General features: G+C 40.6%; 1 protein-coding gene across 16 annotated transcripts in view; it reads left to right on the top strand.

The window, feature by feature from the left end:
* The window catches only part of PRR5 (proline rich 5), a 135,534-nt gene that overhangs the window by 52,733 nt on the left and 55,122 nt on the right, over positions 1 to 27,679 (top strand). For 10 of the 16 annotated variants that reach the window (XM_086885433.1, XM_086885430.1, XM_086885434.1 and 7 more), the window contains one exon: positions 18,893 to 19,032. Coding sequence is in view for 3 of the 16 variants with exons in the window: in XM_086885430.1 (XP_086741556.1) it covers positions 18,893 to 19,032 (140 nt within the window). In the remaining 13 variants the exon portion in view is untranslated. Of the gene's footprint in view, positions 1 to 18,892; positions 19,033 to 26,266; positions 26,355 to 27,679 lie in introns of all 16 variants that reach the window. The other 6 variants (XM_086885437.1, XM_086885435.1, XM_086885438.1 and 3 more) reach the window with 1 other exon arrangement.

Below are 27,679 nucleotides of genomic sequence, written 5' to 3'. Positions count from 1 at the left end.
ATTCTCAGTTCCTCTGCTCAGTTTTGGGAGCTTTCTCCATGGTCTCAGGTTAAACTCAGTGTTCTCTCGAGTGTCTGAGCCTGTCAGCACAAATGAAGGGATATTTTCTGTGCCTCTGACTCCAGCAATACCCTTGGATGCTCCTTGCTTCATGCTGGTATAGGAAATGCAGAGAATGCTGCACAGCATAGTGAAGGTCAATGGAATAGCTGCCACATTTATTTGGATTCCTGCTTGATCCACCTGAGCTTTGCAAAACCTGGTGAGATATATCTGGTAGAGCCTTGAAGAGCTCAGAATGGCTTTCTGTCCACAAGCCCTACTGAACAATATATACATAACTTGGGGCAGTGATCTGAACTTTGGGTATGACCCAACTCCTTATGGCATCCCATATAGTCTGGAGGCAGGCTGTGGTTTGGGATGGCCACAGTGATTAGGAGACCTTATGGAGGGGCATGAGGGAGCTTAGGTATTCATTGCTACTGCTTTGGCTGGCTGCAGAGCTCTGCGCATGCATTCAAAAATTCCAAATACAAGCAAATAAAAGCCTTTGCTTTGGTTGTCCCTTATTGGTGGTTTTGGGTTTTTTTTAAACTCCTGTATCTGCTATGATGCACAGTCTCCTGCCTGCCTTACGAGTGAGATAGCAGTGGAGCAGATTCTTTAGGCTGATCAAGAACAGGAGAGAAACAGTGGATTTAGTGGAATTTGAAGACAGTTCATACCACTGAGCAGCAGTATGCTGTGCTGGAATAAAGTGCAAGATGGTGCCCTTGGTCAGGATTTGCAAAGTCATAGGGGATATTTGAAGGTGTTTAAGAGAGACTTGCTTTGTTTATGCTTTAAAACACTTTTATTTTGCTGACTACAGCAAAGCCCTTATCTTCCTGCCTTGGTAACAGAAATCTTTAGGATATGAGAATGAGCTGCAGATCCTGCTCAGACCAATATTCCGTTTTGTTCTTAGCCAATTTGAGTTTCCTGGCCAATGCACCAAATAATGTGGTGGGTTTAGTGTGGCTAAAATCACCAGTGCACCTACTCATTTCTTGCTGTGAGATATGGATTAGGAGGAGAGAAAAACAGGCTCAAAACTTAAAAGTAATCAGAAAACTTTATTAACAGAACTAAAAGAATAAGAAGCATCAGAATAAAACCTTCAGAACAGTTTTCCTCCCCTTGCTTGATTTCTTTCTTTCCCAACTGACAATGTAGAGGCAAAACCTGGGATTTTAAATCAGTTACCAACTCTACAATAGTCTTTCCTCAGCTCTTGTAGGGAGAGGAGCTTTCTCTTGCCATGCCATGAAGATTTCCCCCCAAGAAACAGTTCCCTCAGGGCTTTACATTTCCATGAACAGCAGCTGCCCAGGAAAAGATCTGCAATTGTGAAACTCCTCCCATTTTCACAGCCTCCTACAGCTGCATTCATGGGCCATGTCAACTTATGGGGTATTATTTTAAGTATGAGCTGTTCAAAACCAAAGGTTCTCTTCATCTGTTTCTGAGATCATCTTCATCTCTGGGAAGAGAGGTCTTGTTCTTCTCTCCCTGGGGGCAAAGGATCTTTATCACTTTGTTCAAGCTTCTCATGGGATCACAGTCTCTTCAGCGTCTGTTTTGTTTAATCATGGATACCTCTGCTCACATCTACGGTTTGAACACTCCAGCCCCCCATATTTCCTCTTGAATTAAAGGGGATATTTTAGTGTATTATAGTCCATCTCCATGGCCTTCCAGAAGAGCTTTCAGCCTCAATACTAAGCATTTCCTCATTCCTTCCATCTGAGCCTTGACTCCTTCTTCACTGACTTGGCGTCTTCATGTTGTCTTACTGTGTGTCGTCACTCTCGGTGGCTGCCCTGGGGGAGGGTGGTCAGGATCTCAGCAGCCAGGCCAGCACTCAGAGGCAGCACACCACAGATTGATGGCTTCCCCTCCCTCTGCCTGGCAGTTTCTGGCAAAACCCCGTGGCAGCAGGATTTCAGCCGAGCCGCAGGCTGGCCCAGCCTGGTGGCGCCGCTGGAAGGGGCTCGGCGAGCTCCCCGGGAAGGGCTCAGCCCCTCTGGGAAGGGACCCTGGCCACCCTGTTGGAACAGGGCCTGGAGGCCTTCCCAGGAGGGGCCAGCACTGCAGCAGAGCCCAGCCCCATCAGGCTGCATGGGCTGAGCGGTTACCTGTTCAAGGCTGGAAGCCAAGAGAGAGCTTTCCTGGGCTTGTCTGTCTGTAAAATATGGCTCTCACAGAGGTGGATCCAACTTCTAAATGGTTCAATCAGTTGCCTGTTCTCAGAACCAGACATGTATTGGGTTTTTCCAGGCACAGAGGAAGCTCTCAGCAGCTTGTGTCCGAAAAATAATTTCTGTGGGTGGTTTCTTCCTTCTTACTAAATATCAATTAATGCAAAACCAACACAGATGGTTTTGGCTTACTGTGAGGAAGTTAAAGGATTGTGGCTTTTTGGGTGGTGACAGAGATGTCTGGGAATAGTGACTCCAGCCCCAGTGCAAACAGATCTCAGTGTCAAAGTCTTGCATTGTAGCTGCTGGGGGGTGCGGTGGACTGGAGCTTGCACTTCTGCAGACTTGGGTGAATTCTGGAGAAGTGCTTGGGTAGGAAATCAGTGAGTGTGGAGAAGCTGAGTGATGCTTGTGCATTTAGAATAGCCGAAGGTGTAGATTATTTACTACTGAGCTTCTAGATCCAGCAGCACCATGTGCCCTCTTCCTTGAATCTTTTCCATGCTGACAGTGCTATCCTTGTGCTTAGCTGAATCCTGTAGCACTGTCCTGCTTCCCATCCCTCCTTCTTCCCCACTGTCTCTGATTACATTTCAGTTTCTTCCATACAAGAGCTGTAAATTACTACAGTAAACCTATTACTCTCTGGGGTTATGTTTGTCTGTTGCCCATTTTATTGAAGGGAACTGTGCAACAGCCTAAAAGATAAAATCATTTTACTTAAAGGTACTAGGTCATGTTGGAGGCTTTTATTTTGTACTAAATATAAGAGCAAATATTGCAGGCCTGAAGAAATACAAGGGAAATATTTACTACATCCTTTATGCATGAATTAAATTAGGGAAAGATGCAGATTGGCCAGCCCTACTGTACCTCACCTAAGTGAAGTACAGTGCAGCTCTCTGGTACCTCAGTGAAAGATGGATACTGGCACAGCACAGCTGGATGCAGCTGTGACCTTGTATCTTGTCCTAGGAAGGTCGTGCAGTGGGCGACAGTGGCAGCAGGAAACAAGGACAGAAAGGATTCCCAAGAAAACCTGGGTCTTCTGAAGTCACCGTGAAGTTAAAGCAGTTTAAAAACTCACAAATTCAATCCACCACCTTTGGTGGAGAACAGAAATTTGGCCTTTGTTTCAGTTATTTCTGGTTCAGCCACCAAAATGCCCTTGTGTTTGGGCCTGAAGCCAGTCTGGCTAATGCCATCTTGGGGGAAGAGCTTCTTCTTATGGGAATACTGAGCCTGGAGGTCCTCTGATTCCACATAGAATATTTGTGCTCAAACAGAAACAAGCACAGCTTTTTATTGAATCAAAAGTCCTTGACTCCCTCAGGTATGTTCGCCTACTGCCTTCTGCAGTCTGCTGTAGTTGTGCTTTCATGGCTTGTCTCCCCTGTCACATTTCTTTGTATGTTTTCCATGACCACAAAGGCATCTGTGTTAATCTCTCATTTTGCAGGTGATTTCACATTCTCTTCCATCCTTTATCTGCCTCCTTTTTCTCAGCTTTGTCCCAAGGTGAAAGTCAAATTTGGAAAAGATTAGAAACAAATACGTATAAGAGGGATTGAAGTTTTCAAGGCTTAAAGATGACTATGAAAGGAAATAAAGAGCACCTACACTCTTCTTTAATTCTGTTAGATTTTTTTTAATATTGTGTCAGATCCAGCCCAACCTGTTTCTGTTAACTGTAGTAAGACAGGCAGGGCAAGAGGGGCTCTTGCATTTTTTTCTTTAGCAAAACTTGAAGATATCTGGTCGAATCCCACCACCTTAGATAGGCAGCATATTAAATCAGCTCTTGAAGGCCTGCCTACAGACTACTCCATCCTTGAAGAAAGTGGTTGTGGAGGACTGGGAGGGAGGAAGTGTTCCCTTTGGTTTGATTTTGTCTTTCACTTTTGAGGCTCCTTTTGTTTGTCTGCTTTTTTTCTTTTTTTTTTTCATTTCCTTGAGCATCACTGTCATGACAGAAATGTAACCTTTTAGAAAGTCTGTCTCCTCCTGCCCTTTAGTTAGCAGATGAGAGCTACCAAACATCATCCTGTCAGTATTTCTGGAAAATCAGGATATTCCTGGTATGTATGTAGAGTAAACAAATGGAGGGAAAACCCAGGATTTAATAGCAGTCATACAGTATTCATAGTAGTCTTTCAGCTTCTTCCAAGGCTTCAGAATTAATTCTGAGTCAGGGAACTAATTTTTTAATTACCTTTAAGTAAAGTGCTGCTGAGGAGTAAAAAAAGCTGCTTTTCTATTTAGTGAGATGCTGACTCAGCATGGCATAAATGGAGTCCACCAGCCTTTTGTGATATCTTGTGATGCCTTTTTCTCCTTCATTGTTTGAAAATGAAGGGATATAGGAGTTTTAAGGTTTGTTTTTGAGTCATCTGGCTTCCTGCTGTGAGATTTTGTGGAAAAAAATCTGTTCTTTCACTGTTCTTTAGTTACCCATAAATGATTGTGCCTAGAACGTATCTTGGGAGAACACGTGCTTCTCTTTTTGCTTACTGCTTAATTATCTTTCTTTGTGCTGCCTTCCCATAGCATCTACCTCTGTCAGATTTTGGTCTGTGAGTCTATGACTGAGGTTCCACAGTTTGAGAATAATGCAAAAAAACCCCAAGAAATAGGAATTCTAAACCGTTCAATACAACTAGTTTTATGCTATTTGGTAAATGCTTAGGAGTCTGTTCAATAAAGGCTGGGGAAAAATTTGCCTGACTTGCAGTTAATTTTTACTGAGGTGTGATTGCCCTTGAAGGTCAGAGAGAGTTTTCCCTGAATTAAAAGTCTAAGAAATGGTTCTTAGGTTTGTGCAGGCTTTTGAGCATCTTTCAGGTTTGGGGTTAGTTTCTGGGGGGTTTCCCCTCTTAGTTGGCTTTGCCTGGATCCTTGGCAGCTTTCCAGCATTGTTCTCTGACCTGCTGGGAAGGAGTGGAGAAGCAGTTCTCTCTAGTTCAGAGGCTGGGCAATAGCATTTCGTGAATTTCAGAGCTCTTACCAGTTGGTATTGTCCAGCATCACAGATTCAACAAGCTTCCCAGTATACCTTGATACCCAGATTCTTCCTTCTCTTCAGTTATCACCTAATTTTTACTATTGTAATTTTGTAAGATTTCCCAGAGTTTGGTTTCATATGTAGCAAAATATTCTGGTTGGGTTGTGCCACTGGATCAAAAATCTAAATTGTGTTGTTCTTTAGCTATTTGTCATATCAGATTTCTAGTGTTTCCTCTGTTTTCATGGAAGCTTGAAAAGTCTTCAGCTGTATCATCTTTTGTTGAAGAAGCAGTTTTGTTCAGGTTTTAAATGACTTCTAGTACTTGCACAGGATTGTCACCTGCTTGCAACAGGGCAGTGGAACTAGTGTTTAAAAAGCTCAAAGGGTTGTGTTCTTCTTTTCCCATCAGAAAATTGCATTGAAGCTTTTGGTGGATGACTCAGATAAAGCACAGCAAAGGTGCTGCACTGCCATCAACTTTGCAAACTACAGCTTCCAGTTAAAATATGGAGAGGCCCTTTTGCCTTGGCTGTTTGGTAGTGCCCCTTTGCCAGCAGTTAGTCTTGCATGTGTCTGCTCAGCAGAACAGAGCCATTTGAGGTAAAATCAAAAAGCTCAGGTTCACCTGTGGATAGGACATGCTTCAGTGAGGGTGGCTGTTTTAGTTCTGCTGTGGCTGCTCCCCTTCTGGGGAGGGATCCCCAGGCTGGTGATCGCTTTAAACCTCCTGTTTGCACCCACCAAACTTGTCATCTGTTTGCACAGGGTGACGGTGTCCAAGCAGAAGCTTAAACTGGTTTAGATAAATGCATTTAACTGTTCTGGTAGAGCTGAAGGGTTCCTATGAGCTTGGATAATGTTTTAGTCTGCAAAATACATCCACCTTTACATTCCTCTCCACATGGTATTGTTTTTCTATCAGCCCTTTTCCTCTGTTTTGCCTGGTGCAAGGCTGATGCTTGAGGGTGAATATCTTTTATTGTCCATGTGCCTTTGTACAGGCTCACAAAGCTCACAGACTGCCGTGTTAGTAGCAGGAGGCCTGTGTTCCCTCAGGTGGTCATAACTTCTTTGCTGGAATCAAACTCATCCATTAGTGTGTGAAAATTTCAGTGGTGTTGGAGATTTTGGTAGGAATGACAAGATGACAGTGAAAGTCTCTGAGGTCAACCTGGAAAATTAAAATGGGGAAGCAAAAGACACCACCACCCAGACTGAAAAAGGTTTTATTTTAAAAAGCTTGAAGTTGTGTAGAACTTCATCCAAGATGGCAACTGTTGGGTGGTTATCCGAGATAACTTGTTGCTTTATCAAGTGAAGGAAAATGGGGAAGAAGTCTTAGGTTGTTCTTTATATTGATGAGTTGGGGTTCCTTTTATTACCACCTTTTTGTGGTAAGGTTATTTATCTTCCATTCATCTAATACCAGTCTTGCCCTCAAGATGATCCTGAGGTTTGTGTGCCCACAACCATGGCAGCTAGATGTCAGTGAGGATCTGAGGGCCTCCTTCAGTCCTCCGATAAATGCCCACTGCCACCTGCCACGATCCAAGAATTAGAAGACTTGTCCATTAGGCTTTTGTCTGATTAAACTACCAGCTGTTCTGCAGGAACAGCCTCCAAATCACACTCCCCTCTGCAGCAGGCAGGGATTTCTTCCTTGATTTCTTTGCAGCTCGTGAGCCAAACCAACATCACACCTGCCTGCCATTCATCTGCCAGCACTGCTGGCGCCAGACCAGCTGTGCAACAGCAGTTGCTTTCTGTCTGGGGTAAGGACAGATTGCTACAGAGCCTCAGGAAGTAATTGGATCAAAAACATAATTTGCTCTTTAAGCACACTGATGTCCAACTAGATCTCCTTTCCCCTGCTGCAAGAACTGGAGGGGAGAGGAGGGCTGGATAAAATAAGATGATGGGAGGGAAATAAAGGAAGGAAAGAATTGAGCTACATCCTCACCATCTGTCTGATTGGAGTGGTGCAGCTGCTCTGCCATTGACAGGTTGCTGTCCTTCCACTCAGTGCAGACAGCCAAATGATGTGTATTGTGAACACAAATAGCTGAAGATTAATACTATTAAATAGCTTGGTCACAAAATCTACCCTGAGGCAAAGCCTCTAGCTGCTTCAAAACCTTAAGAATCCTCTCCTTCTCAATTTGCACTTCTCTTCAGAGACTTCTACAATTTGGGAGCCAAACATTTCAGCACACATGCTTTTTCTGGATCAAATCCTGTGTCTTTGAAGCACAGTCAATTTTGGAACATTGATAAGTTATCTAGAAACAAAGGGGAATGGCCAGTTGGAGTTACAGTGGTGCTACTGCTGCGCTTAAAATTAGTTAAGGATGTGTTTAAATGCTTCATTAGCTCAAGGTCTGTCTGCTATCCAGGGCTGCACAGTTTCTAACAGTCCCAGCTCCAGGGGTATATGGAAGATGCTCTCCTTTTAATTGTGAAGAAAATGCTCTTTGCATCAAGTGCTGTGGAAAACAGGCAAGCATGAACTGCAAAGTAACAGACACAAAATGAAACAAAAATTCCAAAGATGTAGTGTGTTCTTGTGAATGGCTGTAAATACCTTTGTTGAAATATCAACTGGGCACTCGAGGTATCTGAGGGATTCAGAGGGCAAGAAATGTTGGGTTTACTTCTCCTCTTCCAGAGCCATAGGTTCTTTGAGGTGGTCTCATGACAGCCTGGGTCCTGATCCAGTACTGTTGACATTCATAGAAGAATACTTTGTGTACGAAACCTAAAAAAAAATTAAAAAACCCAGCACAGCACAGTTTTGGATACTCCTCTCTTTGGTGTTACTAATGATGATAAAGATTTTCCAGAGATGAATCTCTGGGAAGTGTCTGTTCTTGAGCCTGAAGGACTATTCAGGCAGTTGTTGATCCCTGAGAACAGCTCTGCAACTCAGTCATTACAGAGAATCTGAGTGTGGTTATGGGGCTTGAGGTGTCTCTCATAATTCTTCAGAGAGGTCATGATGGGATAGCAGTCTTTATATCACATATATTTGCACTGTAGGATTATAAATTAGTGATGGCAGGAGCAAAAAAAGATAGCTGAGTTGAATTCAAGTGCTTTTTGTGCTAGCCCTGTAATTGCTGCTACTTCTCTTCAGCAATTTTTTTTTTTAGTTTATTTCCCACAAAACCATTTTCTACATACTGCCTCTATGGGAACTGAACTGGCTGAGATGGATAGTGGCTTGGCTCAGATGACTTGTACAGGAGGCATAAACCTGAGAGGCAGGACACTGAAAGGACAGAAATTAGGATGCTACTGGGATCATTCCATAATAGGCCATGTTTCTGGTTCTGGCTCTCAGTTGGTTTGGGACCTGTCACATATAAGGTCATGTCCCTGGTCTGTGTTCACAGTTGGACCACTGCCCTCAGGTACCCCTATTTATTGCTGAGTTCACCACACTTCTTGGCTGTTGGAGCTTGCCCTCAGAAGCTGTGGTCTCTGCAGTTTGTTATTTTAGCATCATTAAAGTTTTTTGGGCAACTCCGTCATTTTGCCATGCGCACCCAGCTGGATCGGTCTTGGAGTCACAGAGAACTGACTGTGACATGCCTCCAGCACACCAAGTCCTAACTTTGGTGCACAGCTTATCCAGCCTCCACCTGGTTTCAGTTATGGAGAATCAATGGAGCCATGAACTTGCCAACCTCTGTATAAGTCCAAGCCTTATACTCAAACCACCGCAGACTTAGTGAACTGAAAGATGAGAAACCTGCTCTGTCTCATCCCACAGTAACTTGTTCTCTGATGTCTAGGTATATCATCCTGGAGAGGAGACAAAAGCTTCTTTTATATCCTTTTCTCCTGTTATTCTCAAGGGGTTCAGGCAGTAGTGTGTGCTCTGAGAACAGCAGCAGATGCAGACTGTATTCTCATATTTCTGGGTTTCCTGGGGAAGCTTTTGACTAAGCAGTTGTTATCTCATGCAGAGTCAGAATTTGAGTCTCAGAATGTGGTAGAAATGTCAGAGGAAATATAAGAAGTTGCTGCCTCCAGCTATTTGCTGCTTTTCTTCAAAATCTGCAAGGCTGTTGGAGCAGAAAGTATCTCACTATTGCATCTGGCAGTTTCAGTGAAGCTTCATCTCCCTTGGCAGCAGAGTTCTGATACCACTGATACCACTGGATTTACACAGCAACAGCAACAGTAAAAGACAGCCTTGCTTTTGTAGGGCAGGAGGAGGGGCAGAAGGGATAGTAATGGCATCATTTCTTAAATTTCTCTTTGCAGACTTAAAAGCCATCTCTAATGAGCTTAGGATGAACTGCCTACTTAATATTCTTATTCTTTTTTTCCCCCTGTTTCTCTCATATGTTAAATGCAAGTGACAGTAACTTCTGTTTTCAGGATTCATGATGGTAGAATACTGTCCACGTAAGGATTGAACTCTTTTTATTTTTCCTTATTTTTTTTTTAAGTTTCCCTGTAGTCATAGTGGCACTGGAAATTGAGAATTACAACATTTACCATTCCTTTTGCCCAATCCCTGCCATCCACTCAGAGGTTTTGTTTGCCACTGGGGCCTTGTGAGCATCTCTTGTAAAACTCCACTGCAGATTCTGCATATGCCTCTATCTGGTACTACTGCTGGCATTGTCAGGCTCTGTGATCCCCACTCTGGAAGCAAGCAAGCCCAGCTCTGCTCTGAAAATAGAGCCATGTGAGAGGTAAATTCCTGAAAGGTAATGTGCCAGAAGCCTGGTAGTTTGAGTAGAGATGTTCATGATAACCTTGCTGATTCTTAAAGCAGGTTCAGCAAAGTCTACAGAGGAGTGAAAAGAGATAAAGTTGTCAAGTGGGTTTGTGGGTTGTGACTTAGTAATTCCTTTTTGCCATGCAGACTATAAATTCCTGCTGTGCTGGAAGTCACTCTTGGCTCTGCTCTGCTGTCAGATGCTTCTCTCCCCCTCTCCTCATGTTCCTTCCAAAGCTTGTTTGCTGCTGGCCGTGCCAGGAGCAGTGGCTTGGATAAGGAGGGTGACATTTGTTTCTCTAAGCTGGCTGTGAGGCCAAGTTGCCCAGAATCATCACTGTTTTAATCTCCTTAGAGGGTTGCTATTTGTCTTGATATGAAGCTGCTATTCCTGAAGATGTTTTCCATGTGGGGTCTGACACCTCAGCAGATAGACTGAGCACTGGGTGGGGATGACTCTGGGCAGGACCTGCCCACCATGCAGGAATTGCTTATAAATAGGAGGACAAATTGACATGTTCCCTTTCCCTTTTCCCACCTCCCAAAGTTCTTGGGAATGAGGAAGAGCACCAATAAGAAATGTTGATGTTAGCATTTGGCATTTCAGTCAAAAGCAAAGGAAGATGAAGTGGAATGCCTTTTTCTTGGTTTTTTTTTTTGTTGTTGTGGTGAGCAGAGAAGTACTGCTGCAGAGGTAGTGCTAGGCTGCTGCACAAAAAAATCTGCCTGGGTTTGTTCAGTTTTCAAATTCAGGGGGAAAACAGTTGACAGTTTTTGTCTCTGAGATTCCTAAAGTGACTGAGCCAGCAAAGGAGACCCAGCAGGTTCTCAAGTGAAATTCTTACAAAATGACCTTGTTTACATTCACTGCATCCTCTAGCAGTAAAACCCTTTAAATTCTACTTCAAAAATTCATGAGTTCAAGTGCTTTAATGGAAGCAAAGGAGAGACCTTTCTGTTTGTCCTGAAAGAGTTCATGGAGAGTTCAAAGGGAACTTTTAGTGTCTAGTTATGCTGCATCCACCCATCTTCTCCTTGAGCTAACCAGAAGCTTTAATGTTTTATTGAAATCACTGTGGGATGTTGACTTTCATGTGAGACTTGTAAATGGGCAGCCTGTAAACCGAGGCACTAATACATCAAAGATGAATTTAACTTCAAATTATGCACACTATGAATAGGATTTTCTAGTCTTTTCCTGCTGAAATTGTTCAGTATTTTTCTATGATTTTCATTAAGGCAGAGCTAAGGCAATGCAGAAAGATTTAAAAACCTCAGTATATAAAGACATTGATGAATTTGAGGAATGTTGCCATCAGGATGTTTTTTTATCTGTTTTGTTAAATTGTAGTTACCCCCTTGAAAAATGTGTTACTCTTATACCTCTGGGATTAAATTCACAGCCTGCTTGCAGTGTGAAAATGCTGGCAGTGATGCAGTTGCATTTGGAAGCTTTGCTTGCAAAGTGTTTTCACTTAGCTGAATATGAATTGAACTTCGGGTGCTGTGAAATGCAGTTCACTTGGTGCTCTCTGCAAAGTGGAACATCACCACTCTCACCCATGTAAGCAGCTGGCAGGGACCTGTGCATCATTGTTCCTGTGATCAATTAGTCCTTAATATTTAAGAGTCAGTCTATGGGAAGTGAAGAATGAGAGAGATTCTAAATATGAATTCCTGGAGCTGTGAGTGTGAAGAGAGCTTTCAAGTCGGAGCCTTGAGTATTGAAAAAGTCATCATCTGAGATATGATGGGGGATATATATTGATGCTTTTAGACCATTAATCCTGTAATCAGCCCCTTAAATTTTCCTTTTTGTTTTTAGTATGTTTTAGCTTTCTTTGTCTCCAGAGTTAAATTTGACATTGTTAAAAATGGAACACTTCAAAATTTTATAAAAGTTTAATAGGGAATAAAATAAGAGACAAAAGTCCAGTGCTGGGGTGCTCCTGGCAAACAGCCAAAGAACACACCAGTAGTCCCCAATAGTGTTATTTTTATACTGTTATATTGCTGATACATGCATATTCATAAAGTCCATACATTATTCACACATTCTTGTGAAGTGTTTGATGTTATGGGAATTCTTCTGGTTTGGTGTCTTCATACTCTGGTTTATCTGCATGACATCCTGTGTATCAAGTTAATATATATTATTCCTTCTTGTGTCTCCATCCTGTTGTTTTACATCCTCTGATAAGGATTTAGTATTTCCTCTTTAAACTTAACATCATATTTTCTAATTGTCCTCTGGTGCTCTGGTTTGTGTCACAGTTATCACTTGGAGAATTCAGTCAGTGGAGAAGGGGGGTAACATGATTGTTTTACACCGTTTGTTTTGGTTACACAGAAGTATTTCAACACCCAGTGTTTAGTTAAGGCCTATAATACCGCATATTCACCACACTACTATTTCTATAAACTATGCAGTACATACTTAAACTGGTAGATTACGTTATACTAACAAACAGCTAAAGGTATGTATGATACTATATCTAAATACTTATGATCAATGCAAAAACTAATATATAAATGCAAAAGCCAAAATCATATTGAAGTCCTTTTTAACAGTCCACAAATGTGAGGAACGACCTAATTATCTTACACTATTCTTTGAGTTAGTTAAATGAATAAAAGCATTTTAACCTCACAGTCTTGTTATAGATACATAGTATAATATTGGTTTTTCACAAGTGTTAAGATGAATGCTATATGTATAATGTTAAAATGACTTTGCTGTATGAATATAGTTTTTATTTCTGCTATGAGCAAAAATTTAGGCCTAGTGGTAATAGTTGGTATAGTATGTTTGAACTGTCTGCTTGGTTGGGATAACATCCAAAGAACAGATGATGGGGACCCTGCTGCTTATCAACACTCACTGTCTGTGGAAAGAAGGAGTCAAGACCCAAATTAAAAGGTGATAAGAAGAGGAATAAAACCACAAGTCAAGAAATAAGTGTGCTCTAAAAAGGTAGACCCAAGGAGTGGCCACCCAAAACAGTTATTGGAAAAGTTTGAATACGCATAATCATTTATGAATATGCAACAGGCTGATGCAATGGAAATGGCATATAAAGGGTATTTCCAAAACAGCAGGTGTGCTCTTGGCAGAATGCCAAGCACCTGGCTGTTAATGCTTGCTTTATTATCTTTGTCTCTTATTGTCTTTAACAAAATTTTAAATTTTAATAGGAGAGTGAATCTCCTTTTTCACATTCTCTATATTAATATTATGCTATGGCCTAAGATATATTTGTCACAGTACTATTTATGTAAACTATATGGTGCATACATAAACTGACATTATACTATATCAAAAAGTAGTTAAAAGGAAATATAAATTGTACCATATTGAAATCTTTGTGATTAGTAATAGGCAAAAGCTAATACATAAATGCAAAAGCTAATACTATATTGTCATCTATAACACCACTTTTTAATGCAGACCTTTCTACAAGTTTTTCATCTGGCTTTTTTAAGAGTAGCACAAAGGATTTTCAGAATTATTTCCTTTAGGTTTTGATCTTCAGTAGCTTATGTCCTGAGAGATATAAAAGCAGATGAAGTTCCACTACATGCAACAGAATATATGCAACAGAAACAGGCTGTCAGGAAAAAAAAATCTGCTATGAAATGTCAGCCTTAAAAACAATCTAATTATTTGTCTGAGGTACCATGTTGCCCCAGGGAAAGTCAGCAGAGGCTTTTCTATCTTCTCTAGCCAGAAATCATCAGAATCCATCCTTTAGTTGCAATTTGAATTTATAGTAAGAACTTGAATTCCATTAAAGTGTTGTTTTGAAGGAGAAAGATTAGGGATGTAAAGCCCAGAAGATGTACTGTCATCTTTTTATCGCTGGTGAAAAAAGAGAAGAAAAGGTCTTTCACAGGTTTGAAAGAAGAGTGAACCATGGTGCTTGGGAAGCCAAGCACAGGCAGAGCCAAGTGGTTCTTTTTGTTGGTACCACTTGTAGGCTGACTAGTTAAATGGCAGGGGTGGGGAATGCCAGGAATACAAAAGGCCATTGAAATAAAGCTCAGCTAACCCGAAGGAAAATCTACATGCATGTGACTTGAAGAATAAAGCCAAGAGTATGGATGGTGCATTTCATATTGATGATTTTATATTTGTATTCATTTCATTCTTCCCATGCACTTTTTGCCACGCTTGTGGTTGATTGAGCTGAGCTGGCAAAATTTTCTAAGTAGTGACCAAAGCTTTCTCAGTCCCCAGCTATCGATACACTGCTCTGTCATTGCAGTCCCAAATTAAATTTTTGCAGTAGGTAAAGGTCCATAATAGAGCCACAATGGTTTTTAACACAACAGACCCTAATCACATCAGCCTTCCAGGCTGATTAGGGTTTAATTGCAATCATCATTTGCAGCCAGAGCGTTGATTCTTGGCTTGCATCTTTGTCGAATACAGTCACTGAAATGATAGGGTGTTGGGGTTTAAGATTCTTCCTTTTGTTTCTTCCTTTCATGGAATTTTGTCCCATTTTCTTGATAAGGGATAATAATGACCAGGTACTTAAGAGAGAGAAAAGAAATGGCAAAATTCAGGGGAAGAGGGCATCTGACTGCACTTCCCTTATCTGAGGGTTTCTCTCAGAGCATACCAAGAGAATGGGATTGGAAGAAGACAGGGCTGCAGCAGCTGCTTGCTCTCTCTGGTGGCTTCAGGGGTCAGTGGTCAAGGCTGCTGCTGCTTGGGAGGGAATTCGCTGCTGCTGCTGAAGCCCAGCCCTGTCCTGCTTCTTCTGCCATGGGGTGAGCCCCTGCTCATGAGAACAGCCACTGAACTGGGACCTTATTAACACCCTACCTCACTAAAATAGGACTTTCAGCATCTGCTCTGGTGCCTCAGTGTGAAAAACAAGGTTCACTTTTCCTGATAAATTTTAAAAGGTTTAATAAGAAAAAAAAGTCAATAGGAGACAAATACAATAAAGCAAAGGGTTGAAACTGCTGGATGCTTGGCATTCTGCCAAGAGCATACTCGCTGTTTTGGAAACACCCTCTATATACCATTTCTATTGCATCAGCTTGTTGCATATTTATAAACAACTATACGTATTTAAGCTTTTCTAAGAACTGTTTTACATGGCCTCTCCTTGGGTCTGCCTTTTTAGAGCATGTGTTTATCTTCATCATCACTTTTAGTCTGGGCTTTGGTCCATTCTTTCTACAGATGTTGTTTGCCTGGTTATGCATACTAGTAAAGATCTCTTATTCCTTTTCCTTTATCTTTGCCTAAAAACCCCCTTAAAGATAAAATATAAAGATACAATAATTCCGTGGGAAGGAGGTCATATTCTCCATTCCAAGGGAGGTTCCCACCTTCCTTGGCAGACCCCTAGCCTTCAAACTGAGATGTAGGGCTTATTTGCTGGCCACTCATCGCTGAATTGAAAGGCATCCCCAGTAGCAGCCAGAATTAAGAGTCTGTGTGACTGATTTCTCAGGCTGTAGCTGGCTGAGCAGTAGTTGATGAGCAGGGTGACTCTTATCAGCTACACTGAAATACTGATTTATGGCAGCTCTTGTTGTCAGTACTGAGGAGGAATGGGTATGGCCTTCACTGAGCAAGTTGATGTTGTATGAGAAATCAATTTCACTCACACAAATAAGTTAATTCCATAATACAGTCACTTAGAAAAGGAGGGCAGTTGTATTATTTGTAACGCACCTGTAAGGAGCGATCCTGTGCTTTGCTCTTTATTTTTGAATGCATATAACATTTTATGTCCAATAACACTTGGACAACTATCATCTCTGCCAGGAGTAACATTTTGGTTTTGAGAAATTCCCAAACAGCATCACTAACCACACTACACCCTTTCCTCCTCTGCCTCACATGTAGAATTTACCTAGAAATTGTACTGCCCTGTTGCTCAGAGCAGTTTGAGATAAGTCTGGATTTCGTGGCAGCTTTAGGTTCCAAAAACCTTTGGAGTCATGTTTCTTTCCATGCTGGTCAGGAGGTCTCTACAGCTACAGCCTGAAGGTAATTTTGGGTCATTAACAGAGGTTCTTCTGAGAACCCTGAGTTGCTGCTATCCTTGGAGTGGAGGGGTAAGCCAGCAGTGTGTGGCTGAGAAAACTGTCATGCAATTCTGAAATTCCTCTTCTGGGAAATGCTTGGTTTAAGGGATGGTATCAATACTTGATGACAAATGAATTCTTAATTTGCTTTATCTGCCAAAGGATGCACTGATTGCTCAGCTGGAGAAAGGAATAATTAATTACAGTTTCCTAGAACTTCTGTGCAGCAGCATCATGGTTAGGGTTTTTTTTAGGCATTCTCCTCTTCTCCTGAACCTGTGTGTAGTTTAGGATATACTGAATATTAGATAAAAGCAACATAAATGTATTTCACAAATAAAAAAAAAATAAAAAAAAGATGATTTATACTTCATGCTTGCATTGATGGAATAGCTGAACTTTAATCATCAAAGTTAGATCAGTTTAAGTAAAAAAGGCAGTGGAATTTTATTCTGAAGTTACCCCCTTAAATCCTAAAGAATAGCACTATGAGGTAGGTTTATTATCCTGGCTGATCAAATTATCACTGATAAAGTGGAGGGGTTTTTTTAATCAGCTAGCATAGAAATGTCAAAGCATGTTCTCCAAACAAAGCAGTATTTTCATACCCATAAGCACTTCATTTTATTGTGCTCTCTATTGATAATATCTGTCTGAAGTCAGGCAGTGTTCTGCCAATTGCTGGGTCAATTTAAAGGACACAGACACCAGTGGAAAGAATGGTCTTATTTTTCTATGAATTTTAAGTCAGCACAAAAGTAAAATGATACATCCAATAAATCTACACACTTGGCTTTAGCAACAAGCAAAAGTAGGAGAGGAAAGACACCTAAGCATTACTGTACAAGAGAGAGGATAGTGACTGAGAAAGATGCATCACCAATTGCCTAAATACGTCACCATCACCCAGAGTCCACAGTCTCTGGGGAGCCCCATTTCACAGTGAGGACTTAGAGAACACTTCCCAGCAATTGGGAAAATCCTACACAGTGCTTCCATCCACAGGTGAGGTCTCCAAATTCACCCCAAAAGTGGCTCCAACTTTTATGGGCCCAAATCAGCAAGTCAAAGTGGCTTGATCATATTTTTAGCACAGAAACTCCCAGATCTGATGCCACACTTCCCGACCAGCCAGGACCAGGGTTTGGCCAGAACCCATGCCTTGGCTTGGAGGGTTCCCTGTAAAATCCCCTACATCCAATCTCTGTTCATGTCAGTTGGGAAAATTTCTTAAAATGTTGCATTTCTTGCAGAAAGGTTATGTGAAAGTTTCAAAGCAGTCGGTTTGGTGTTAAGCAGATAGCATAAGCATCTCAGTCATCTATTTTTAGCTAAATAATATTGATGCTGTCAGTCACATATTGCCCAGGGTCTATTTTGTAAGTCAACTCTGACATGAGTGGAATTTCTCATACAATTAGAGCAGTTTTTCATATACTCATCCACAGGAATTGTTGTTGCTCTGGCATGACTATGTTTGTACCTTTTGTTTTTGCATCCCTCATGTCGTTTTTGTTCACGTGTTATCTCCCACATGCTGCTGAGAGGCTGCTGTCCCTACCTTGGCCCAGGTGCTCAGGACACCAGTTCAAGGCTCTGCAGCCTCCAAGCTGAGAGTGATTTCTCCAGTTCTGCAGCTCTCTGCTGAGCTGCTTGTGTTTGTGCTCCTGAATGCATTACGGGCAAAATGCACTGACTCTGCCCAACCCTCTGACTTAAACTAACACCTCTAAATTTGCCTAAAATAAGTGGTAACAGAATGTAGCTGATACTCGTGGAGGAGACAAAGGGGGGAGTATAAGGGGATTATTTAGTTCTTTCAAGCATGGGAAAGATTAACTTTAAAATACGTATTTTTAAACACATGCAGTGAATATGAAATGTCAAAAAACAAAAGCAAGAATGGTTCATACTCAGGATGAGCTAAACCAAAAAGGACATCCGCGTATTTTTAGTCAAATTTAGCACTGTGTTAGACTTGGTACTAATGACTGTGCAAAGTGCAACTGTAATCAGAATGTGCATGCATGTGAATACTACTGTGTGTCTGTGTATGGTATATGTTTGTGTATGTGTACATGTATGTATAATATATATATACACATACATATAATATATATATGTATAATATATATATACACATATATATACATACATATGTATACACAAACACATACATATATATATATATGTACATACACACACATATATGAGTTTCCTAATAGTGTTCTATATTTATTGACCAGTTATTTGCAAAAATAATATTTAAATTATGAAGGCGTTTTTGTTGGGGTTAGAAGTCACATAATTCTTAATTGTGCTTCACTTGTTTATCGACTCTGGGGTTGTTAACTGTGTTCATAGTCACCTCAGAGGGCACTTCAAGACCAGCCCAGGGCAGGCAGTGATATTCTACCCATTATTTGAAGCCTTAAAGAAAGAATTCCCAGTATTTCTAAATGATGCATTTAAGACTTTCTTGGGTCTTTCAGGACATCTGCTCTCCAAAGCTAATCACAATAAATCATGCAGAATATTTCAAACCTTTTTCTGTCACCTCCTTAAATGTTGGGACACGGTACTGCTTGCACTGTCTGTTCCCATGGAAGTTTTCTTGCCTTCTTTAGAGATAAGTGTAGCTTTTAATGTTGGTGCCAGTGAATTGCTCCCCATGAAGAAAATAAAACAGAAAAGGGAAAAATGCAAGAAGAAATATTTGAGTCAGCAATGAGGTAGAACAGCACTGATTATTGTGCTTATTTTACTTCTGTGTGTCACTATGGGTTTATTAGTGCACTCTTGAAACATATTGTAGAATAGCAATATTTACAATACTGATCTTTTGTTTATCTTTTGTTGCAGAGGTGACTTTTTTTGCAAGGGCCTGACTTTTTTCAACCAGTTTGTATTGACTGCCAAGAATTTTCATGTTGACTCTTGGAAACCTGCTGCAGAGTCTTCCCTGTTTACTATTCAGTCCTGTTTTCTTCTTCCTTTAGCAGGTAAGCACATGTTTCTGCAATAGTAATTCCAACTGGAAAACGTTTCCAAATTCAGACACCCTGGAAAGTTAATTTTGTTTGACTCAGTAGGGTTAACATCTCCAAAATTTCTGCCACAGAAAAATACCTGAATAATAGTGTGGTCCTTTGGAGTCTTTAGCATCAGTGCATGTCAGTCTGCATCCATCTAGTTTTAATGTAACTCAAAAAATGCTATGCATGAACTTTCAGTTGGGAATCTGTTTACAGCTGAATCAGGATTGCGAGCGAGCAATAGAGAAAATTGCTTGAATTGTTGCTGCCTGAGAGAAGCCTCTAAATAACTTTGTGTTGAGGAAAAAAAAACCCTAAAGAAGAGAGACAGAATGGGTGATGGAAAAGCTGGGGTGTCACCCACCACAGCACCCTCAAGCTGCACTAGAGCATTCAGCTACTGTTCACCAAGATCACAGTCAGTGTTGCAGACACAGATTTAGCTGCCCTGGCTGACTGTGCACTAGAGCAATGAGGGAATCTTGAATGGCCCTTATATGATTGATAGATATATATGTATGGGTGTGGCAAGAACAGACACTGAACAGCTGAGCTCTAGGAATGTCTTACACAGCTGCAGCTTTCCTGCAGGGGGGAATGGCCAAACCCTTAATATTCATTGTTAGGATTGGATTTGTGTTTGAGATTCAAGGTTTTTAGGGAGAAAAACATTTTTAATGATTTATTGAAATTACTTTTGTTAAAAAATGAGAGTGTATGTGGTGGTGTGCAAGTGCATTTATGTGAAAGGAAAGTAAATGTGCTTACTGTGTTACCTTGTTATGTTATTCTGTTTTCATTTAACATTATCATCACATGTAAGAACTCTTCTTTTTTTTTCAAAACAACTTAGAAATTTTCCCAGAAAACAATTGTCAGTTTCCTCCTCCAATAGGATTTCTTTCTGAACATGTAGAGATTTATTTACTTGATGACTGAACTGTAGAATCTAGCCTCTGACATGGCTTTGGCTTTTTTCCTGTGTTTTTAAGAAATGAGGTCATTTCTAAAGGGTTGGCTCCTGAAAACTTTTATTTTGATTTACTTGGTAAATCAATGTGATGCATGCTTTCTTCCCAGTCTGTATGAAGTGGGAATGGTGTTCTGTGCTACTTTATTGCAATGATAGCTGGATTTTCCTACAGTGTTACTTGGTCTCATCCCAGGCTGCAGGAGTAAATGGTCCCCTATAAACGAGTTTGCCAGAACCTTGCATGGCTCTTATCATAGACACAGTGTTGGGTTGGAAGGGACCTTGAGGATCATCTTGCTCCAATGCCCCTGCCAGGGGCAGGGACATCTTCCACTAGAGCGGGTTGTTCCAAACCATGTCCAACACTTCCAGGGATGTGTGCAAGGCCGAAACCTACAGCAGATTTTATCTTGTTCTGTAAACTGGGCACAGATGTTTCAAACTGAGAGGAAAATTAACCCACTCATTTTTACTTGTGCTGCTCTTCTTGTCCCTTAGGATTTCAAGGGTGCTGTTTAGGTACTGCCACTCTGGATTCCCTGACACATGAGTTAAAGATGTCTGTAGCAGAGAGGGGGTATTGTACGATGGGAACTTGATACTCCCAAGTCATGAGGAGTATGGGCATCACTTTTCTCTTCATAAGTAATTCATCTGGAAAAGGTGAGGGAACAATTGCTCAGGCAGGAAATCCCTGCTACTTCTGCCTGCATTTTTCAAGCATACCCAGAAACTTTCTGCTCCTGAGCTTTACAACCCTCCCTAAAATAAATATCCACATCTGCTCTTAGCTAAATTAACAGTCTACCAACTAATCTGCTGCCCAACATCAGTTCTGTCAGCTGCAACTCCAAATACAGCTCCTAGGAAGATTCAGCCACTGCCAGCAGAATGAAAAGCTGCTTTCATGCTTCAATGAAATATTTTAAACATTCACTGTGTACAATCCGTCTTCGGTTTGTTCATTGTTAAGCTTTTTATTCTTGGTATTCAAAATAACTCAGAGTAAACAGACACATGTGTAAGCACTCTGTTCTTTGTGGAACATTTGCAAACTATTCTATTATAAACTGTTGATAGATTGCCATGTAATCTGTAACCATACTGTGGTGGGCAGTCAGATCAGAGTTCCCACCATGAGAGGAGACATTACTAAACATTATGCCTTGAGCAACTTACCAGCACCCTGGCAGAGTGTTTGCTCTTATGAAAAATCACTGCCTTCCCACTGCAAACCCAGAATTTTATAACTACTTGGTCTTTTTTTGCTGCAAAAATGCAGTACTTGGCTGATGATATAGTAAACTTTAAGCAATACTTATAGTTTTATTGTATTCAAATTTTATATTCCAACATATTTTTATAGTCGTAAGTATTACTTGCTCTTCATTGTGGTATGCTATAATTTAAAGATTTTAGGAGTCTGGCTGTACTGTAACAGGGGCCCTAGAAAACAGGTATTGAAGGCTTCAGGCCCTCATTAGTTTTCATCTGCAGGCCACAGCCTTTGTAAATGTTTGTACATAGGCAATATATATACATAGATTTGTACATTACTTTCTGGATGTGTCCTATGTCCATTTTCTATTTCATGGAAATGTCACGGATTTCAGATCCAGCACATGCAGAAGCCTTGGCATGTCAGGGCCAATCAGAAATGGCAAAGTGACACATTTGCTCTCCTCATGAGGAGACAGAAGTCAGTAGGAGAGTGTTGAGATAGTAACAGGGTTTAGAAGGGTTTACTGTGTCACAGCAGAAGGAGCACTCATTTTTTATAGTAATTAGTATTATGGAATTAGTATTCCTGGAAAAATTGTAACTCTTTGTTTCCTCCCTTTTTCGCCTCCTCCAAATACAAATTCAAATACAAAGAGGAGAACCTGGCAGTATTTTCATTTTTTCTTCAATTATTGTTCACTGCTGTAGGGTGTAACTTGAGCTGAAGTCTCCCTAAAATTTCATTTGATTCCATAGCCAGATGCTCGTAGCCAGTCTTTCTGTTTAGACTGTCTTATTAAAGCCTTTGTCCTTTTTCTCACAATCTCTCAATGCCTTTGGTCAGCAGCAGATTCTCCTTGAAATACTAATTTAATATTTCCCAGCTTGAAATACACCTGAGCTTGTACCAGTGATAGCCCTTGAAGATTTCTTCATCCAGGATCACAGCATGTACTTGAGGAAATCATACATTTATTAATTGAGTGCCAGATTATTTACACTTGTATTATGATCAATCAAGCAAAAAAAACCCTGGGAATGACATTCATGTCATCTAATTTTAGGTGTTTACATCTTGGAATACCATATCCTTATCTGCACCACTCGCATTATAATCTCTTTATAGCCGGTGGAGAGAGCAGGCACATACTCAGCGTGACTTTCCTGACCAGGATGAGATCCTTTAAAGGATGCAACGTTTTGCACCTTGAATGTGCCCAGTTTTCTCCAGCAGTTACAGAATGAGATCTGGATTTTCGTGTACATTTTCTATTAACTAGAGCTGAATGAGCTTAAAAAAAATGGAAGACCAAACTGGAATGACAGAGCTTTATCTCTAGTGTGTCTTAAATTCACCTTCCAGTTCTGACCTCCCAGGCCACTGCATTGCTGTTGCTGTGGTCATGAGTGTCTTGTCTCTCATCATAGGTCTTATGGAGAAGACCTTTTTTCTTAATCAAAAAGAAGAAAATCATTCAAATGCTGTTTCCAGTGTTCATCTCTTTACTTATTTACCATCTCATGAATACAGGCCATAGTAAAGTGTAGATACAAGCATAAATATTCTGTCTGTAGATCTACCTGTTAATACTATGTGAAGTAATTCTACCATATAACATATGGTAACCATATAACAGCTTAAGTGTATTATTACATTGAATTTTGTGCTAAGTAAAGGAAGGTATAAGTAGTACCTTTCATTCCTCTTCCACTTTCTCCAGGAGAGTAGGTCATGCCACTGAGGTCTGAATAATCCTCCAGAAGTTAAATGATAAGGATTACTGAAATAGGGCTTCAAGAAAAAAATCATGATATGGGCTTGAAATTGATTGAGTTTTTTATGTCTTTAGAACTTGTGTTCTGTATTTGAAACAGGACTTCTAGTTGTTCCAATGCCTGGCATTGATTACTAGATAGCATTTTGTGATAAAGGTCTAATAAATGACCTTATGTGTGAAATGCAAGTGAGTCCTGGTTATATTTTCATTAAACCTCTCAACTAGGACTTAAAGTATCTAATAGTTTTGGATGCATTTGGTTTTGACTACTAAAGTTTAGTCCCTCTCATAGGGAAGGACAATTATACACTGTTAATAATTCAGCCTTTAAAATTAAGGCTTCTATACTGTTCACTGGTTTGTTGTTTTGTTTTTTTTTTTTTTAACACTACTGGGTACCAGCAATAAGTTGGAAAGCCTATTGCTTTTTTAAAAAGAATACTTGGAAACATTTGAACCAAGATTTTTTTTGTTGAAAGCATTAGATAGGAAACACTACGGTAAAAAAACACTGAAACTTTCTATTTTATTCCAGCGGAATTAAGTTTAGATGTGTTTATGTTTAAACTGATATGCTAAATTCTTGTATGAAAAAAATCAGGGAAATCAAATTCAGTCAATGAATCAAAAACCTGGATTCAAATTATTTTTATGCCAGTAGTAATCAAAAGTTCAATTCTGGATACTCTCCTTCCTCAGAGAGTTCAGATCTGGATCCAAAACTTTTTCTTGGAACTAATCTCTGTAACAGATGACTAATAAAAACAACATAATGGCTTGCACATATATTCATACACATATCTCCTTTTTAACATGTGGAAAATTAGATGAGGGCCAGGACAATTTTAGATTTATTTTATGAAAAAGTGATTTGAGTCCTTGCCCTGTCCTCCTCCCTGACTCCTCCAGTCTGCTCAAATGTTTGTGTTGCATAGACAAACACTGCTGAAAGCAAGACTGTTTTATTTATTTTTAGCAAGAAGATGAAAGTTTTGGTTTAATTTCTTTCCCATGTTCATCACTTAAATTAAACAGATTACCTAAAAATTCATGCAAACAAATGGCATCCAAAGTCCCCTTGTCCATTTTGTAATTGCATGCAGCAATGATTACAGTCCCACAGAAGGTATTTTTGCATTTTGTTTTCTTTCCATACACTGATGATTCACTCCTTAGAAGGGATTCACCCCTTTTAGGAGAGAGAGGATTGACTGGTTTCCTGACCTTCTATTTCTGCAAGTAGAAATGCATGAACTCACTTGGAAAAAATATGAACCAAGCCAAAACATTACACAGGATAAAATTAATTCCAATTCTGATCATTCTGAGAGGGACAAAAAAGAAACATTTTTTCCCCCTTTTCTATCTTTTGACCAATGCCCCTATAATTTGAAAGCACCAGAATATCAGGGCAAGGACTAAAGCTTTAATGATGCAGCAAAACTGGAAGACTAAAGTGGTGCTACTGCTGTTCAGGTATGTACAAGGAGTGTGGGTGGAGAAAAGCTGTGTTCCATATGTGGAGGACAGAGCAAAAGTGCAAGACAAGGAGGTTCTTGGAGGTTCCTGGTTTGTTTTCCAGGGTCACAGAGTGTCCTGTGGGAAGCATCTCACGCCATGGGTGCTGGCACTAGGTTTTTGTCCCATCAAAAAAGGGGATGGCACTGGGTTGGTCCCTCAAGCTGCCTAGGGGAAGAGAGTAGCAGGATTCCTCTTGTGTTTGCCCTGCCATCACTTTCCCTTCCATTCCATCACTCCCCTCCATTGAGTGGAGGAACTCAAAGAGGGGCATCTTTGATTAAAAAAAAACACGTGGCAAACAGCTGTTGATTTATAAACCTTTGTGGGAGTTAAGCTGTTTTTCCCTGTGAGGGGCTCATCAAAGAGTTAAAATGTAGTTATAAGCAATAAGGAGCACATTTTCACAGGCAGATGCATGTTTTATTGGTTTTTTTTGTGTTTTACATGGCTGTTTTCAGGGCTACCTCCCCACTCACCTGAGGGGGCACAGCCCCAGCCCAGCTGCCTTTCCAGGTGGCCTCATCACCTCAGGTGTCATTGTGTTCCATCCTTGAGCAATGGGCCTGAAATGAAATTTTAGAAAAAGTAGGCTGACACAAATGTTTTTTCCAGATTTTAAGAGTCAGGATGAGCAAAAGCTGCAGTTTTTCCACAGGGCCAAGCTTTGTCCATCCTCCTGTGATCTTCCCCTCAATGTGAAGATGTTAAGTTGTTGAAGTTTGGTGTAAACCTCTCTATAGAGACCAAAGTATCTCAAAAGGACATGAGACAGAGATTTAAATGTGGAGATTACCACACTCCAGGCTTTGCCACTCATTAAAGGTTTTCAGTTAATTTATTTTTTCTGGTGGCATTCCCAAAATGAAGCATGCTCCACAGGAAGCAGTTCACATAAGAGCTGTCTGCAAGTCTGGGACTACCTGGCCTATAGCTGTCTGTATGAAGAAATTGTGCATTCTAGAAACATTGCTTTTTGTACCAGGATCTCAGCAGAACATTTGGGAGCCTTGCTCAAGTCCTTCAGCTTTCTGTTTCAGAATCTGGGAGCTCAGTCCAGGTGGTTTTTCAAACTGCTGGTCCTAGAGCAGCCAACCTGGAAGACCTTGGATGGCTCAGAGCTCCCAGTGCTGTGAAGCCTAAAATGTTTATGGTTCCAGCAGTTTTCTGAGGGGTGCCTCAAAAAAAACCAAAAAAAAAGAGCATGCCTTTGGAAAGTTTGAACTGTTTTGCAGTGTAAAGTTACTATAGCCCAGGTTTGGAGAACAAATCATTTGAAATGATGAAATGGAGCCTGGTGAACAAAATAACAGGACTCACCAGGAGAGAGAGACGAGGGACATACCATAACATAGATGAAGACACACAGATCTTCTGGATGATGCCTCTGTTCTTCCACTGCATCCCCCAGTAGTTTGAGGAGGCTGGTGTTCATGCTTACTTTAGAGAAGGAGGAGTTCCTCAATTAAGTATCTAATTGTTGTTACCTTGTGGGGAAAAAAATGTTTTCTGTAAGGAAATGGAATGTGCTTTACCTCCTTGATAATGAGGCATTCCTCCTAGGTGATAACTCAGATGTTGATACCATGTTGTGTCCGATTGAAGACTGAGACGGGCTAATGAGTTGCAGTGACAGTGAAGTTTTTCCAAATATTGCTGTGTAGTCTAAAAAATTACATCACTCTGCCCTTTGTTATAAATTATTTCCCAGAGCATCCTGAGAAAACACTCGGAATGTGATACATACTTGAGAGGTCATAGTACTGGACCTGCTGATCTGGTGAAATGAAGATTTAAAGGTACAAGTATAAATAATTTGTGCAATTAAGACTTTTTATACTCTGGCTGTTTGCACTGCCCAGTATCTCAGTTTGCAGGGACAGTCTCAGCATGAGAAAGTGTGAAGGATGTGTGTGTGAAGGATGGCAAGAGTTCCCCATTTTTAAGTTCGTATGAAAGTTCCATCACACTGAATGCTGCAGAGTCCAAGTGCACAGATAGATGTTGCAATTTTGGATTGTCTTTTAAATCTCTCTGGTGCTTTTTCCATTCAGAAAGACATCCTTGTGAGGCAAAGGGGGAATGATGAATTTTCTGAAAGAATCCATTTGTGTTGAACATCAGGCTTTTTTGATTCTTGCAGGACTATAGGATTTGTTCCAAAGTGCTATAATACCGTGCAAATACCAGCAACGTAATACCACGAGAGTCAAAGATTCCCCATTTGCAGAGCTGGCTCTTGCATTGCTTGAGTCAGAAGTAACCTCCCTGACTTAGGCTCAGTAATCTCAAGGCACAGTTCATGTTTCTAGCCATGCTCTGAGAGAACATTACACAAGCAATATGGCTTTGAGAGAAAGATGGGATATTACTTGTAAATAACAGCTGCCCACCAGTGCAGTTCATTAGAAACTCAGTGAGCTGCTGAAGTGGGTTCTTTATCTTGGTGACCTTCCAAGGCAATCAGAACCCTCTTGGAAGACCTTAAATCAGAAATGCTTGGATATAAGAAAAATAGCACCATGCAGCACACATTTCTGATCTCTCAGGGCTCACAGATTTGGAAGGCATGGTACCATATATTACTGTAGAAGTCAGCACTGAGATACTGTAGCTGCTGCATCAAGGTCATGGTGTTCTGGGAGCCAATTAAAATTATGCAAGATAGGCAATTTTGGAAAGAATTCACATAGAGCTCAGGAAGGCAAAAAATCATGTGTATTATGAGCTCAATTACTTTGTAAGATTAATTTTCCACTATCTCATGATCTTGTAATAAGAGCACAAAGTATTTTAAATGTTTGGTTTTCTTATTGATCAGAACTTTTGAAACCTTACTTTCTGAATCAAAATTTAAGATTTGACTTCCATTTAGTTATTGCATTAAAGTTTTGAGATTGTCCTGGAGTATACACTGGTTACAGTGGGTTGCTAAATCACTGAGTGAGCAACAGTAACACCTGAAGCAGGTGCATTTGGCACTCAGAAACCCATCTCCTTTCCTGGGTGCATGTGAGTGGAAGCTGGTAATGCCACAGGTCATATAATCCAGAGCATTGGTCCTCTCTTCCTCCAGCAGAACCATTGAATTTTTTTCGACCACTGCACTGTCTTTAATTCCCAG

The sequence above is a fragment of the Cyanistes caeruleus genome, chromosome 4 (assembly GCF_971803275.1).
Source record: "Cyanistes caeruleus chromosome 4, bCyaCae1.hap1.1, whole genome shotgun sequence".
Classification (NCBI taxonomy): Eukaryota; Metazoa; Chordata; class Aves; order Passeriformes; family Paridae; genus Cyanistes; species Cyanistes caeruleus.
Note: the sequence above shows the minus strand (reverse complement) of the source record. Positions and strands in the feature narration are given on the sequence as shown.